The 16,887-nt window shown below is 30.9% G+C and overlaps 1 protein-coding gene and 1 pseudogene across 1 annotated transcript; both read right to left on the bottom strand.

Annotated features, from left to right (window-relative positions):
• Nucleotides 1-194: 194 nt before the first annotated feature.
• Nucleotides 195-2,082, bottom strand: LOC123468014 (annotated as a pseudogene).
• A 35-nt stretch (nt 2,083-2,117) lies between these two features.
• LOC123468016 (keratin, type II cytoskeletal 1-like) lies at nt 2,118-3,596 on the bottom strand. Its single transcript, XM_045167699.1, has 2 exons — nt 3,333-3,596; nt 2,118-2,752 (listed from the first exon to the last, which is right to left on the bottom strand). The coding sequence occupies exons 1-2, from the start codon at nt 3,453-3,455 to the stop codon at nt 2,126-2,128; spliced, it is 750 nt and encodes a 249-aa protein (XP_045023634.1). The 5' UTR covers nt 3,456-3,596; the 3' UTR covers nt 2,118-2,125.
• Between the last annotated feature and the right edge of the window lie 13,291 nt (nt 3,597-16,887).

The raw sequence follows: 16,887 nt of genomic DNA, 5'->3' as shown, positions 1-16,887 counted from the left end.
CAAAAGACTGTTTCTGTCGTCAAAAATTTCTGCCCAATAATCTGCCGTTTTCCATTTGGGTACGAATAATACCCCGTTCATTCTCGAGATCTTCAATTTCCTAACAATCCTGGTGATTTCTTGGATGGGTGGGCAGATCCAAGCTACTTCCTCGTCCCAAGAATGCGAAAAAGCGTCGATACCTGATGTATTAGTGCAATAGAAGTTGGAATAAAATTTTTTGCATTTTGAATTACGATCGGAAGCGAACAAATCGATTGTGAAGTTGTATTTATCCTTGTTTTTTTGAAAAGTTTCGTCGTCGATCTGCCAGTCGTCCGTGTCCACCGTTTTTGAGCCGTCGTCTGCTATCTTGATTCGGGGATCGTCTCGTAGCAAATGAATTGGAATTATTCTGATGTTGAGCCTTTTGCATTGAATCATGATTTTGAAAACCTCCTTCTGGATGTGACTTTTCCCTGATCCCTTTGTTAGAAAAGTCACCATATTTTGACTATCGGTGAGCCAATATATATTCGTAGCTTTGTTTTTAATCTTGCCTGTGTGTTCGTAATATGTCAACGTTTTAGCGACGGCCAATAGTTCTCGGTGTCCGGATGATAGCATTCTCTCGTCTTTACTTAACGTTCCACGAAAATAGAGGTGATCCCCTTTGATGGAATAGGCACATGTCGCGTATCCTGACGCGTCACTTGCCCAAATCTTCTCTTCGTTCGTGCGCACGTGATTTGCGACAAAACTAGACTTCATAAAAGAATTTGGCGGTCCTATGATAGATAGAACAGAGATTTCCGTGGCGGCTGATCGGATGGGTGAATTGTCAAATTTTGAACAGTTATCGGCAAAAAACTTTAGACTGTCCTGAGCCTCCTGGCTCATTACTACCGTTGTATTCCATCCTTTCCGTCTTGTGGCTTCTTCCAAAACTGCATAAGAAGCCCTTGCTACCATGATTACTATTGGCCCCAGTGCTGGCTCTGTAGCTACTATTTTTCCGAGGATTCCGGCCAATTGTTTGGCAAGAAATGGCTTTGATCCATGTGATATCGTCTCCCAAACTTTTTGTAGTATGCGTTGTTTCTTGGCTTCTTGGAGACGAACTGTCATGCTGTTGGTGTCAATAATGAAGCCGAGGTATTCCTTGGCATGGTTGGTGTCTCCCTCTTTATCAGATTTTTCCACTTCCAGAATCCATCCTGAATTTTTTAGAATTTTGTAGACAGACAAACGCTGTTCCTCCGCTCTACACTTCGTTTCTGCAATTATCCTACCATCGTCCAAATAAATGGAGTGTCGGATTCCCTTTCCATGGATATAGGCATTCAATGGTTTAAAAAGCTTCGTTAGGCAATGGACAGCAGAGGACAGGCCAAAGGGGAGATACAAGAAAACAAAATACTGCGTGCCACCGTCTGGTTTTGGTATAGATGCGCCCAAATATTTGGTCTGTGATGGATGGATTCGGACATGATGATAAGCCGCCTTGAGATCGTAAACCACTTGAAAATCCCCTTTTCTTGTGATCTCCAATGCTCTCTGTAAATGTGAGAGCACAACTTTTTGGATTCTGATAAATAAATTGACCCATCTGGATCCATCCCAACAAAGTCTATTCTTGATTTTACCATCTCTGCCGTATTTCTTGGACACTGTCAAGGGAGACACGCAAGTTGGCTTCTCGTCCCTAAACTCAATTACTCCCACTTTTTTTAGATCTGCGACCGCTTGGAGGACAAAGGGCATGTCATTAATAGCCGATTTGTTGTTGTTCTCTTCGTAAGCTGGAGGATTTTCGACAAAGGGAATGACATAACCCTCCTGTAAAACGTCCATGACCCATGCGCCAGCACATAGTTCCGTTCGCCAGAAATCTCTAACTTCTTCCGAATGTATCGAGCCAGGAAAAAATTCTTTTATAGTAGCATTTTCCTGTCGATCACCACTGTTGTTATTTCTCAGTCTATCTAAATCAGCATCGCCTTGTCCAGTATCAGTGTTATCAAGATCTACTTGATCACTATAGTAGTTGATCACAAGAAATTTTGAAAACAAAATTGCGTATGAGTCTCATATACAAAACATTTTATTCTTTGTATAGTTTAATTTGATATTGGCATCGTAATGATTACTTTTTTGTTGGACATTGTTTGAAAAAATGTCCTGGATCGCCGCAGAGATGACATTTTTGTTCTGGTCCCGGTCGTTTTCCACCTCGGAAACTTCCGCCTCGACCCCCATAACTTCCACCTCCGCCGTGTCCGCCATAACTTCCTCCGTGTCCGCCATAACTTCCTCCGTAGCCTCCTCCGCCGTACCCGTATCCAAAACCACCACGTCCACCGGTATGATAGGTTCCGTGATCTAATGTACTCGGTCTGGAATCGCCGCGGTATGACGAGTCACTCCTGTAGCGTTTTGATCGATTGCCGAATTTGTCCCTGTCTTTCTCTCTTTCGTGTTTCTCCCGATCCATTTTCTTCTCCCGTTCCTCCAAAACTTTTGCCAGTTCTGGGTCCAAGTATTCTCCAGCCTTTCGCCGTGCAAGCTTGTCGGCCGTCTCCTGATCGTATTTGCGCCACACTTGCAGTAAGAAAAGACGATCTCTCATGGACTCCTCCGATTTCCGTAACTCGACTAAAATATTTTCGGCTTCTCTTTTCGTGGCACCCGCAGCGAGTGTGGAGATCAGAGTCGCAGATGCAATAATACCATTTTGGAGGGGCAATAGAGCCTTCTGTGTAGCTTCCAATTGCTAGAATAGACAGACGAAACAATTTGCTGTAATCTTTGTCTGGTTACATGCAGCTGTCTGATTACATACATTCGATACACAGCGTCTCCGCTTGTCGATTTACTACATTTTCATGACATGTATAATCGAGTCGTGGCTCATGACTGGTTACATGCAGCTCAGATTTTGGAATACGTTACACAATCAAAATTGATTGTTGATTTTCACAAATAACAGTATTCATAGCCTTATTAAACAACTAGATTAAGCTGAAAGTCCTGCTCATGTCTGGTTACATGCAGCTGTCTGAAACAATTTGGTGTAATCTTTCGTTTGAAAAAATTAAAAGACTAGATATGCCACAAATCATGCTCATGTCTGGTTACATGCAGCTGTCTGGTTACATATAATCAATACAAAGCATCTCCGATGGTCGATTCACTACATTTTCGTGACATGTAATCGAGTCGTGTCTCATGGCTGGTTACATGCAGCTCAGATTTTGGAATGTGTCCACAATCAAAATTGATTGTCAATTTCCACAAATAACAGAATTCGTAGTCTTATATAACGATTATTAGTAGTTTCAAATAATTATTACCTCGCGAAGGATTTTCTCTCGGTCGGGTACAGCCTCGATGAATCCTGCCAGTTTTGCTCTGGCAGTGGCCAGTTCTTCTACCGTAAGAGATTCCCAGTCTTGTGGGAAAAAAGGTTTCGCCATAGTGAAAATTTCCTCGATCAGGAATAGTCCAAAAACACACTGTTTTCGAGAATTGGAACACAAAAATAATTGCAAAAAAGTACAAAAGTTCAAAGTGTGTCAAGTTTAACGTGTGTTCCCAGTCGTGAATTGCTTGTGAATGGTTGTCTGCTACAGTGTTGGGAACACTGTTGCCAGATAGTCTTATATAAGACTATATGGTTTTACAACCATTCACTCCATAGAAAAGTGGTCACTTGTATTCAATGTGAATACACTGTTATACCATGAGTTTTTACTTCTATATGTAAACTGCATGGAATATACTTGTATTCAATGTGAATACACTGTTATACCATGAGTTTTTACTTCTATATGTAAACAGCATCAAATATACTTGTATTCAATGTGAATACACTGTTATACCATGACTTTTTACTTCTATATGTAAACTGCATGGAATATACTTGTATTCAATGTGAATACACTGTTATACCACGAGTTTTTACTTCTATATGTAAACAGCATCAAATATACTTGTATTCAATGTGAATACACTGTTATACCATGATTTTTTACTTCTATATGTAAACTACATGGAATATACTTGTATTCAATGTGAATACACTGTTATACCATGAGTTTTTACTTCTATATGTGTACTGCATCAAATATACTTGTATTCAATGTGAATACACTGTTATACCATGAGTTTTTACTTCTATATGTAAACTGCATGGAATATACTTGTATTTAATGTGAATACACTGTTATACCACGACTTTTTACTTCTATATGTAAACAGCATGAAATATACTTGTATTCAATTCGAATACACGTTTAGACCATGAGTTTTTACTTCGATATGTAAACTGCATGGAATATACTTGTATTCAATGTGAATACACTGTTATACCATGTGTTTTTACTTCTATATGTATACTGCATGGAATATACTTGTATTCAATGTGAATACACTGTTATACCATGAGTTTTTACTTCTATATGTAAACTGCATGGGATATACTTGTATTCAATGTGAATACACTGTTATACCATGAGTTTTTACTTCTATATGTAAACTGCATGGAATATACTTGTATTCAATGTGAATACACTGTTATACCATGAGTTTTTACTTCTATATGTAAACAGCATCAAATATACTTGTATTCAATGTGAATACACTGTTATACCATGAGTTTTTACTTCTATATGTAAACTGCATGGAATATACTTGTATTCAATGTGAATACACTGTTATACCATGAGTTTTTATTTTTACATGTAAAATGCATGGAATATACTTGTATTCAATTTGAATACACGTTTAGACCATGAGTTTTTACTTCGATATGTAAACTGCATGGAATATACTTGTATTCAATGTGAATACACTGTTATACCATGTGTTTTTACTTCTATATGTATACTGCATGGAATATACTTGTATTCAATGTGAATACACTGTTATACCATGAGTTTTTACTTCTATATGTAAACTGTATGGGATATACTTGTATTCAATGTGAATACACTGTTATACCATGAGTTTTTACTTCTATATGTAAACTGCATGGAATATACTTGTATTCAATGTGAATACACTGTTATACCATGAGTTTTTACTTCTATATGGAAACAGCATCAAATATACTTGTATTCAATGTGAAAACACTGTTATACCATGAGTTTTTACTTCTATATGTAAACTGCATGGAATATACTTGTATTCAATGTGAATACACTGTTATACCATGAGTTTTTATTTTTACATGTAAAATGCATGGAATATACTTGTATTCAATTTGAATACACGTTTAGACCATGAGTTTTTACTTCGATATGTAAACTGCATGGAATATACTTGTATTCAATGTGAATACACTGTTATACCATGTGTTTTTACTTCTATATGTAAACAGCATGAAATATACTTGTATTCAATTTGAACACACTGTTATACCATGAGTTTTTACTTCTATATGTAAACAGCATCAAATATACTTGTATTTAATGTGAATACACTGTTATACCACGAGTTTTTACTTCTATATGTAAACAACATGAAATATACTTGTATTCAATTTGAACACACTGTTATACCATGAGTTTTTACTTCTATATGTAAACAGCATCAAATATACTTGTATTCAATGTGAATACACTGTTATACCATGAGTTTTTACTTCTATATGTAAACTGCATGGGATATACTTGTATTCAATGTGAATACACTGTTATACCATGAGTTTTTACTTCTATATGTAAACAGCATCAAATATACTTGTATTCAATGTGAATACACTGTTATACCATGAGTTTTTACTTCTATATGTAAACTGCATGGAATATACTTGTATTCAATGTGAATACACTGTTATACCACGAGTTTTTACTTCTATATGTAAACAGCATCAAATATACTTGTATTCAATGTGAATACACTGTTATACCATGAGTTTTTACTTCTATATGTAAACTGCATGGAATATACTTGTATTCAATATGAATACACTGTTATACCATGAGTTTTTACTTCTATATGTAAACTGCATGGAATATACTTGTATTCAATGTGAATACACTGTTATACCATGAGTTTTTACTTCTATATGTAAACTGCATGGAATATACTTGTATTCAATGTGAATACACTGTTATAGCATGAGTTTTTACGTCTATATGTATACTGCATGGAATATACTTGTATTCAATGTAAATACACTGTTATACCATGAGTTTTTACTTCTATATGTATACTGCATCAAATATACTTGTATTCAATGTGAATACACTGTTATATAATGAGTTTTTACTTCTATATGTAAACTGCATGGAATATACTTGTATTCAATGTAAATACACTGTTATACCATGAGTTTTTACTTCTGTATGTAAACTGGATTGAAAATACTTGTATTCAATGTGAATACACTGTTATACCATGTGTTTTTACTTCTATATGTAAACTGCATGGAATATACTTGTATTCAATGTTAATACACTGTTATACCATGAGTTTTTACTTCTATATGTAAACTGCATGGAATATACTTGTATTCAATGTGAATACACTGTTATAACATGAGTTTTTACTTTTATATGTATACTGCATGGAATATACTTGTATTCAATGTGAATACACTGTTATACCACGAGTTTTTACTTCTATATGTATACTGCATCAAATATACTTGTATTCAATGTGAATACACTGTTATACCATGAGTTTTACTTCTATATGTAAACAGTATCAAATATACTTGTATTCAATGTGAATACACTGTTATACCATGAGTTTTTACTTCTATATGTATACTGCATGAAATATACTTGTATTCAATGTGAATACACTGTTATACCATGAGTTGTTAAATCTATATGTATACTGCATCAAATATACTTTTATTCAATGTGAATACACTGTTATACCATGAGTTTTAACTTCTATATTCAAACAGCTTCAAATATACTTGTATTCAATGTGAATACACTGTTATACCATGAGTTTTTACTTCTATATGTAAACTTTATGGAATATACTTGTATTCAATGTGAATACACTGTTATACCATGAGTTTCTACTTCTATATGTAAACAGCATCAAATATAATTGTATTCAATGTGAATACACTGTTATACCATGAGTTTTTACTTCTATATGTAAACTGCATGGAATATACTTGTATTCAATGTGAATACACTGTTATACCATGAGTTTTTACTTCTATATGTAAACTGCATGGAATATACTTGTATTCAATGTGAATACACTGTTATAGCATGAGTTTTTACTTCTATATGTAAACAGCATCAAATATACTTGTATTTAATGTGAATACACTGTTATACCAAGAGTTTTTACTTCTATATGTAAACAGCATCAAATATACTTGTATTCAATGTGAATACACTTTTATACCATGAGTTTTTACTTCTATATGTAAACTGCATGGAATATACTTGTATTCAATGTGAATACACTGTTATACCATGAGTTTTTACTTCTATATGTAAACTGCATGGAATATACTTGTATTCAATGTGAATACACTGTTATACCATGAGTTTCTACTTCTATATGTAAACAGCATCAAATATAATTGTATTCAATGTGAATACACTGTTATAGCATGAGTTTTTACTTCTATATGTAAACAGCATCAAATATACTTGTATTTAATGTGAATACACTGTTATACCAAGAGTTTTTACTTCTATATGTAAACAGTATCAAATATACTTGTATTCAATGTGAATACACTGTTATACCATGAGTTTTTACTTCTATATGTATACTGCATGGAATATACTTGTATTCAATGTGAATACACTGTTATACCATGAGTTTTTACTTCTATATGTATACTGCATCAAATATACTTTTATTCAATGTGAATACACTGTTATACCATGAGTTTTAACTTCTATATTCAAACAGCTTCAAATATACTTGTATTCAATGTGAATACACTGTTATACCATGAGTTTTTACTTCTATATGTAAACTGCATGGAATATACTTGTATTCAATGTGAATACACTGTTATACCATGAGTTTCTACTTCTATATGTAAACAGCATCAAATATAATTGTATTCAATGTGAATACACTGTTATACCATGAGTTTTTACTTCTATATGTAAACTGCATGGAATATACTTGTATTCAATGTGAATACACTGTTATACCATGAGTTTTTACTTCTATATGTAAACTGCATGGAATATACTTGTATTCAATGTGAATACACTGTTATACCACGAGTTTTTACTTTTATATGTAAACAGCATCAAATATACTTGTATTCAATGTGAATACACTGTTATACCATGAGTTTTTAGTTCTATATGTAAACAGCATCAAATATACTTGTATTCAATGTGAATACACTGTTATACCATGAGTTTTTACTTCTATATGTAAACTGCATGGAATATACTTGTATTCAATGTGAATACACTGTTATACCATGAGTTTTTAATTCTATATGTAAACAGCATCAAATATACTTGTATTTAATGTGAATACACTGTTATACCACGAGGTTTTACTTCTATATGTAAACAGCATCAAATATACGTGTATTCAATGTGAATACACTGTTATACCATGAGTTTTTACTTCTATATGTAAACAGCATCAAATATACTTGTATTCAATGTGAATACACTGTTATACCATTAGTTTTTACTTCTATATGTAAACAGCATCAAATATACTTGTATTCAATGTGAATACACTGTTATACCATGAGTTTTTACTTCTATATGTAAACTGCATGGAATATACTTGTATTCAATGTGAATACACTGTTGTACCATGAGTTTTTACTTCTATATGTAAACTGCATGGAATATACTTGTATTCAATGTGAATACACTGTTATACCATGTGTTTTTACTTCTATATGTAAACTGCATGGAATATACTTGTATTCAATGTGAATACACTGTTATACCATGAATTTTTACTTCTATATGTAAACTGCATGGAATATACTTGTATTCAATGTGAATACACTGTTATACCATGAGTTTTTACTTCTATATGTAAACAGCATCAAATATACTTGTATTCAATGTGAATACACTGTTATACCCAAGGTTTTACTTCTAAATGTAAACAGCATCAAATATACGTGTATTCAATGTGAATACACTGTTATACCATGAGTTTTTACTTCTATATGTAAACATCATCAAATATACTTGTATTCAATGTGAATACACTGTTGTACCATGAGTTTTTACTTCTATATGTAAACTTCATGGAATATACTTGTATTCAATGTGAATACACTGTTATACCATTTGTTTTTACTTCTATATGTAAACTGCATGGAATATACTTGTATTCAATGTGAATACATTGTTATACCATGAATTTTTACTTCTATATGTAAACTGCATGGAATATACTTGTATTTAATGTGAATACACTGTTATACCATGAGTTTTTACTTCTATATGTAAACTGTATGGAATATACTTGTATTCAATGTGAATACACTGTTATACCATGAGTTTTTACTTCTATATGTAAACTGCATGGAATATACTTGTATTCAATGTGAATACACTGTTATACCATGAGTTTTTACTTCTATATGTAAACTGCATGGAATATACTTGTATTCAATGTGAATACACTGTGATACCATGAGTTTTTACTTCTATATGTAAACAGCATGGAATATACTTGTATTCAATGTGAATACACTGTTATACCATGAATTTTTACTTCTATATGTAAACAGTATCAAATATACTTGTATTCAATGTGAATACACTGTTATACCCATGAGTTTTTATTTCTATATGTAAACTGCATGGAATATACTTGTATTCAATGTGAATACACTGTTATACCATGAGTTTTTACTTCTATATGTAAACTGCATGGAATATACTTGTATTCAATGTGAATACACTGTTATACCATGAGTTTTTACTTCTATATGTAAACTGCATGGAATATACTTGTATTCAATGTGAATACACTGTTGTACCATGAGTTTTTACTTCTATATGTAAACTTTATGGAATATACTTGTATTCAATGTGAATACACTGTTATACAATGTGTTTTTACTTCTATATGTAAACTGCATGGAATATACTTGTATTCAATGTGAATACATTGTTATACCATGAATTTTTACTTCTATATGTAAACTGCATGGAATATTCTTGTATTCAATGTGAATACACTGTTATACCATGAGTTTTTACTTCTATATGTAAACTGTATGGAATATACTTGTATTCAATGTGAATACACTGTTATTCCATGAGTTTTTACTTCTATATGTAAACTGCATGGAATATACTTGTATTCAATGTGAATACACTGTTATACCATGAGTTTTTACTTCTATATGTAAACAGCATCAAATATACTTGTATTCAATGTGAATACACTGTTATACCCCAAGGTTTTACTTCTAAATGTAAACAGCATCAAATATACGTGTATTCAATGTGAATACACTGTTATACCATGAGTTTTTACTTCTATATGTAAACATCATCAAATATACTTGTATTCAATGTGAATACACTGTTGTACCATGAGTTTTTACTTCTATATGTAAACTGCATGGAATATACTTTAATTCAATGTGAATACACTGTTATACCATGAGTTTTTACTTCTATATGTAAACTGCATGGAATATACTTGTATTCAATGTGAATACACTGTTATACCATGAGTTTTTACTTCTATATATAAACTGCATGGAATATACTTGTATTCAATGTGAATACACTGTTATACCATGAGTTTTTACTTCTATATGTAAACTGCATGGAATATACTTGTATTCAATGTGAATACACTGTTATACCATGAGTTTTTACTTCTATATGTAAACTGCATGGAATATACTTGTATTCAATGTGAATACACTGTTATACCATGAGTTTTTACTTCTATATGTAAACTGCATGGAATATACTTGTATTCAATGTGAATACACTGTTATACTTTTATTCTATATGTATACTGCATCAAATATACTTGTATTCAATGTGAATACACTGTTATACCATGAGTTTTTACTTCTATATGTAAACTGCATGGAATATACTTGTATTCAATGTGAATACACTGTTATACCATGAGTTTTTACTTCTATATATAAACTGCATGGAATATACTTGTATTCAATGTGAATACACTGTTATACCATGAGTTTTTACTTCTATATGTAAACTGCATCAAATATACTTGTATTCAATGTGAATACACTGTTATACCATGAGTTTTTACTTCTTTATGTAAACTGCATGGAATATACTTGTATTCAATGTGAATACACTGTTATACCATGAGTTTTTACTTCTATATGTAAACTGCATCAAATATACTTGTATTCAATGTGAATACACTGTTATACCATGAGTTTTTACTTCTATATGTAAACTGCATGGAATATACTTGTATTCAAAGTGAATACACTGTTATACCATGAGTTTTTAGTTCTATATGTAAACTGCATGGAATATACTTGTATTCAATGTGAATACACTGTTATACCATGAGTTTTTACTTCTATATGTATACTGCATCAAATATACTTGTATTCAATGTGAATACACTGTTATATCATGAGTTTTTACTTCTATATGTGAACTGCATGGAATATACTTGTATTCAATGTGAATACACTGTTATACCATGAGTTTTTACTTCTATATGTAAACTGCATTGAATATACTTGTATTCAATGTGAATACACTGTTATACCATGAGTTTTTACTTCTATATGTATACTGCATCAAATATACTTGTATTCAATGTGAATACACTGTTATACCATGAGTTTTTACTTCTATATGTAAACTGCATGAAATATACTTGTATTCAATGTGAATACACTGTTATACCATGAGTTTTTACTTCTATGTGTAAACAGCATCAAATATACTTGTATTCAATGTGAATACACTGTTATACCATGAGTTTTTACTTCTATATGTAAACTGCATGGAATATACTTGTATTCAATGTAATTACACTGTTATACCATGAGTTTTTACTTCTATATGTAAACTGCATGGAATATACTTGTATTCAATGTGAATACACTGTTATACCATGAGTTTTTACTTCTATATGTAAGAACAAGCATTAAATATACTTGTATTCAATGTGAATACACTGTTATACCATGAGTTTTTACTTCTATATGTAAACTGCATGGAATATACTTGTATTCAATGTGAATACACTGTTATACCATGAGTTTTTACTTCTATATGTAAACTGCATGGAATATACTTGTATTCAATGTGAATACACTGTTATACCATGAGTTTTTACTTCTATATGTAAACTGCATCAAATATACTTGTATTCAATGTGAATACACTGTTATACCATGAGTTTTTACTTCTATATGTAAACTGCATGGAATATACTTGTATTCAATGTGAATACACTGTTATACCATGAGTTTTTAGTTCTATATGTAAACTGCATGGAATATACTTGTATTCAATGTGAATACACTGTTATACCATGAGTTTTTACTTCTATATGTAAACTGCATCAAATATACTTGTATTCAATGTGAATACACTGTTATACCATGAGTTTTTACTTCTATATGTAAACTGCATGGAATATACTTGTATTCAATGTGAATACACTGTTATACCATGAGTTTTTACTTCTATATGTAAACAGCATCAAATATACTTGTATTCAATGTGAATACACTGTTATACCATGAGTTTTTACTTCTATATGTAAACTGCATGGAATATACTTGTATTCAATGTGAATACACTGTTATACCATGAGTTTTTACTTCTATATGTAAAAACTGCATGGAATATACTTGTATTCAATGTGAATACACTGTTATACCATGAGTTTTTACTTCTATATGTAAACTGCATGGAATATACTTGTATTCAATGTGAATACACTGTTATACCATGAGTTTTTACTTCTATATGTAAACTGCATGGAATATACTTGTATTCAATGTGAATACACTGTTATACCATGAGTTTTTACTTCTATATGTAAACTGCATGGAATATACTTGTATTCAATGTGAATACACTGTTATACCATGAGTTTTTACTTCTATATGTAAACTGCATGGAATATACTTGTATTCAATGTGAATACACTGTTATACCATGAGTTTTTACTTCTATATGTAAACAGCATCAAATATACTTGTATTCAATGTGAATACACTGTTATACCATGAGTTTTTACTTCTATATGTAAACAGCATCAAATATACTTGTATTCAATGTGAATACACTGTTATACCATGAGTTTTTACTTCTATATGTAAACTGCATGGAATATACTTGTATTCAATGTGAATAAACTGTTATACCATGAGTTTTTACTTCTATATGTATACTGCATCAAATATACTTGTATTCAATGTGAATACACTGTTATACCATGAGTTTTTACTTCTATATGTAAACTGCATGGAATATACTTGTATTCAATGTGAATACACTGTTATACCATGAATTTTTACTTCTATATGTAAACTGCATGAAATATACTTGTATTCAATGTGAATACACTGTTATACCATGAGTTTGTACTTCTATATGTAAACTGCATGGAATATACTTGTATTCAATGTGAATACACTGTTATACCATGAGTTTTTACTTCTATATGTAAACAGCATCAAATATACTTGTATTCAATGTGAATACACTGTTATACCATGAGTTTTTACTTCTATAGGTAAACAGCATCAAATATACTTGTATTCAATGTGAATACATTGTTATACCATGAGTTTTTACTTCTATATGTAAACTGCATGGAATATACTTGTATTCAATGTGAATACACTGTTATACCATGAGTTTTTACTTCTAGATGTAAACAGAATCAAATATACTTGTATTCAATGTGAATACACTGTTATACCATGAGTTTTTACTTCTATATGTAAACTGCATGGAATATACTTGTATTCAATGTGAATACACTGTTATACCATGAGTTTCTACTTCTATATGTAAACAGCATCAAATATACTTGTATTCAATGTGAATACACTGTTATACCATGAGTTTTTACTTCTATATGTAAACAGCATCAAATATACTTGTATTCAATGTGAATACACTGTTATACCATGAGTTTTTACTTCTATATGTAAACTGCATGGAATATACTTGTATTCAATGTGAATAAACTGTTATACCATGAGTTTTTACTTCTATATGTATACTGCATCAAATATACTTGTATTCAATGTGAATACACTGTTATACCATGAGTTTTTACTTCTATATGTAAACTGCATGGAATATACTTGTATTCAATGTGAATACACTGTTATACCATGAGTTTTTACTTCTATATGTAAACTGCATGGAATATACTTGTATTCAATGTGAATACACTGTTATACCATGAGTTTTTACTTCTATATGTAAACTGCATGGAATATACTTGTATTCAATGTGAATACACTGTTATACCATGAGTTTTTACTTCTATATGTAAACTGCATCAAATATACTTGTATTCAATGTGAATACACTGTTATACCATGAGTTTTTACTTCTATATGTAAACTGCATGGAATATACTTGTATTCAATGTGAATACACTGTTATACCATGAGTTTTTACTTCTATATGTAAACAGCATCGAATATACTTGTATTCAATGTGAATACACTGTTATACCATGAGTTTTTACTTCTATATGTAAACTGCATGGAATATACTTGTATTCAATGTGAATACACTGTTATACCATGAGTTTTTACTTCTATATGTAAACTGCATGGAATATACTTGTATTCAATGTGAATACACTGTTATACCATGAGTTTTTACTTCTATATGTAAACTGCATGGAATATACTTGTATTCAATGTGAATACACTGTTATACCATGAGTTTTTACTTCTATATGTAAACTGCATGGAATATACTTGTATTCAATGTGAATACACTGTTATACCATGAGTTTTTACTTCTATATGTAAACTGCATGGAATATACTTGTATTCAATGTGAATACACTGTTATACCATGAGTTTTTACTTCTATATGTAAACTGCATGGAATATACTTGTATTCAATGTGAATACACTGTTATACCATGAGTTTTTACTTCTATATGTAAACTGCATGGAATATACTTGTATTCAATGTGAATACACTGTTATACCATGAGTTTTTACTTCTATATGTAAACTGCATGGAATATACTTGTATTCAATGTGAATACACTGTTATACCATGAGTTTTTACTTCTATATGTAAACTGCATCAAATATACTTGTATTCAATGTGAATACACTGTTATACCATGAGTTTTTACTTCTATATGTAAACTGCATGGAATATACTTGTATTCAATGTGAATACACTGTTATACCATGAGTTTTTACTTCTATATGTAAACTGCATGGAATATACTTGTATTCAATGTGAATACACTGTTATACCATGAGTTTTTACTTCTATATGTAAACTGCATGGAATATACTTGTATTCAATGTGAATACACTGTTATACCATGAGTTTTTAGTTCTATATGTAAACTGCATGGAATATACTTGTATTCAATGTGAATACACTGTTATACCATGAGTTTTTACTATTTATATGTAAACTGCATGGAATATACTTGTATTCAATGTGAATACACTGTTATACCATGAGTTTTTACTTCTATATGTAAACTGCATGGAATATACTTGTATTCAATGTGAATACACTGTTATACCATGAGTTTTTAGTTCTATATGTAAACTGCATGGAATATACTTGTATTCAATGTGAATACACTGTTATACCATGAGTTTTTACTTCTATATAGTAAACTGCATGGAATATACTTGTATTCAATGTGAATACACTGTTATACCATGAGTTTTTACTTCTATATGTAAACTGCATGAAATATACTTGTATTCAATGTGAATACACTGTTATACCATGAGTTTTTACTTCTATATGTAAACTGCATCAAATATACTTGTATTCAATGTGAATACACTGTTATACCATGAGTTTTTACTTCTATATGTAAACTGCATCAAATATACTTGTATTCAATGTGAATACACTGTTATACCATGAGTTTTTACTTCTATATGTAAACTGCATGGAATATACTTGTATTCAATGTGAATACACTGTTATACCATGAGTTTTTACTTCTATATGTAAACTGCATGGAATATACTTGTATTCAATGTGAATACACTGTTATACCATGAGTTTTTACTTCTATATGTAAACTGCATGAAATATACTTGTATTCAATGTGAATACACTGTTATACCATGAGTTTTTACTTCTATATGTAAACTGCATGAAATATACTTGTATTCAATGTGAATACACTGTTATACCATGAGTTTTTACTTCTATATGTAAACTGCATCAAATATACTTGTATTCAATGTGAATACACTGTTATACCATGAGTTTTTACTTCTATATGTAAACTGCATGGAATATACTTGTATTCAATGTGAATACACTGTTATACCATGAGTTTTTACTTCTATATGTAAACTGCATGGAATATACTTGTATTCAATGTGAATACACTGTTATACCATGAGTTTTTACTTCTATATGTAAACTGCATGGAATATACTTGTATTCAATGTGAATACACTGTTATACCATGAGTTTTTACTTCTATATAGTAAACTGCATGAAATATACTTGTATTCAATGTGAATACACTGTTATACCATGAGTTTTTACTTCTATATGTAAACAGCATCAAATATACTTGTATTCAATGTGAATACACTGTTATACCATGAGTTTTTACTTCTATATGTAAACAGCATCAAATATACTTGTATTCAATGTGAATACACTGTTATACCATGAGTTTTTACTTCTATATGTAAACTGCATGAAATATACTTGTATTCAATGTGAATACACTGTTATACCATGAGTT

The sequence above is a fragment of the Daphnia magna genome, unplaced genomic scaffold, assembly GCF_020631705.1.
Source record: "Daphnia magna isolate NIES unplaced genomic scaffold, ASM2063170v1.1 Dm_contigs262, whole genome shotgun sequence".
Taxonomy (NCBI): domain Eukaryota; kingdom Metazoa; phylum Arthropoda; class Branchiopoda; order Diplostraca; family Daphniidae; genus Daphnia; species Daphnia magna.
The sequence above is the reverse complement of the archived record's forward strand: the minus strand, read 5'-3'. Positions and strand labels throughout refer to the sequence as shown.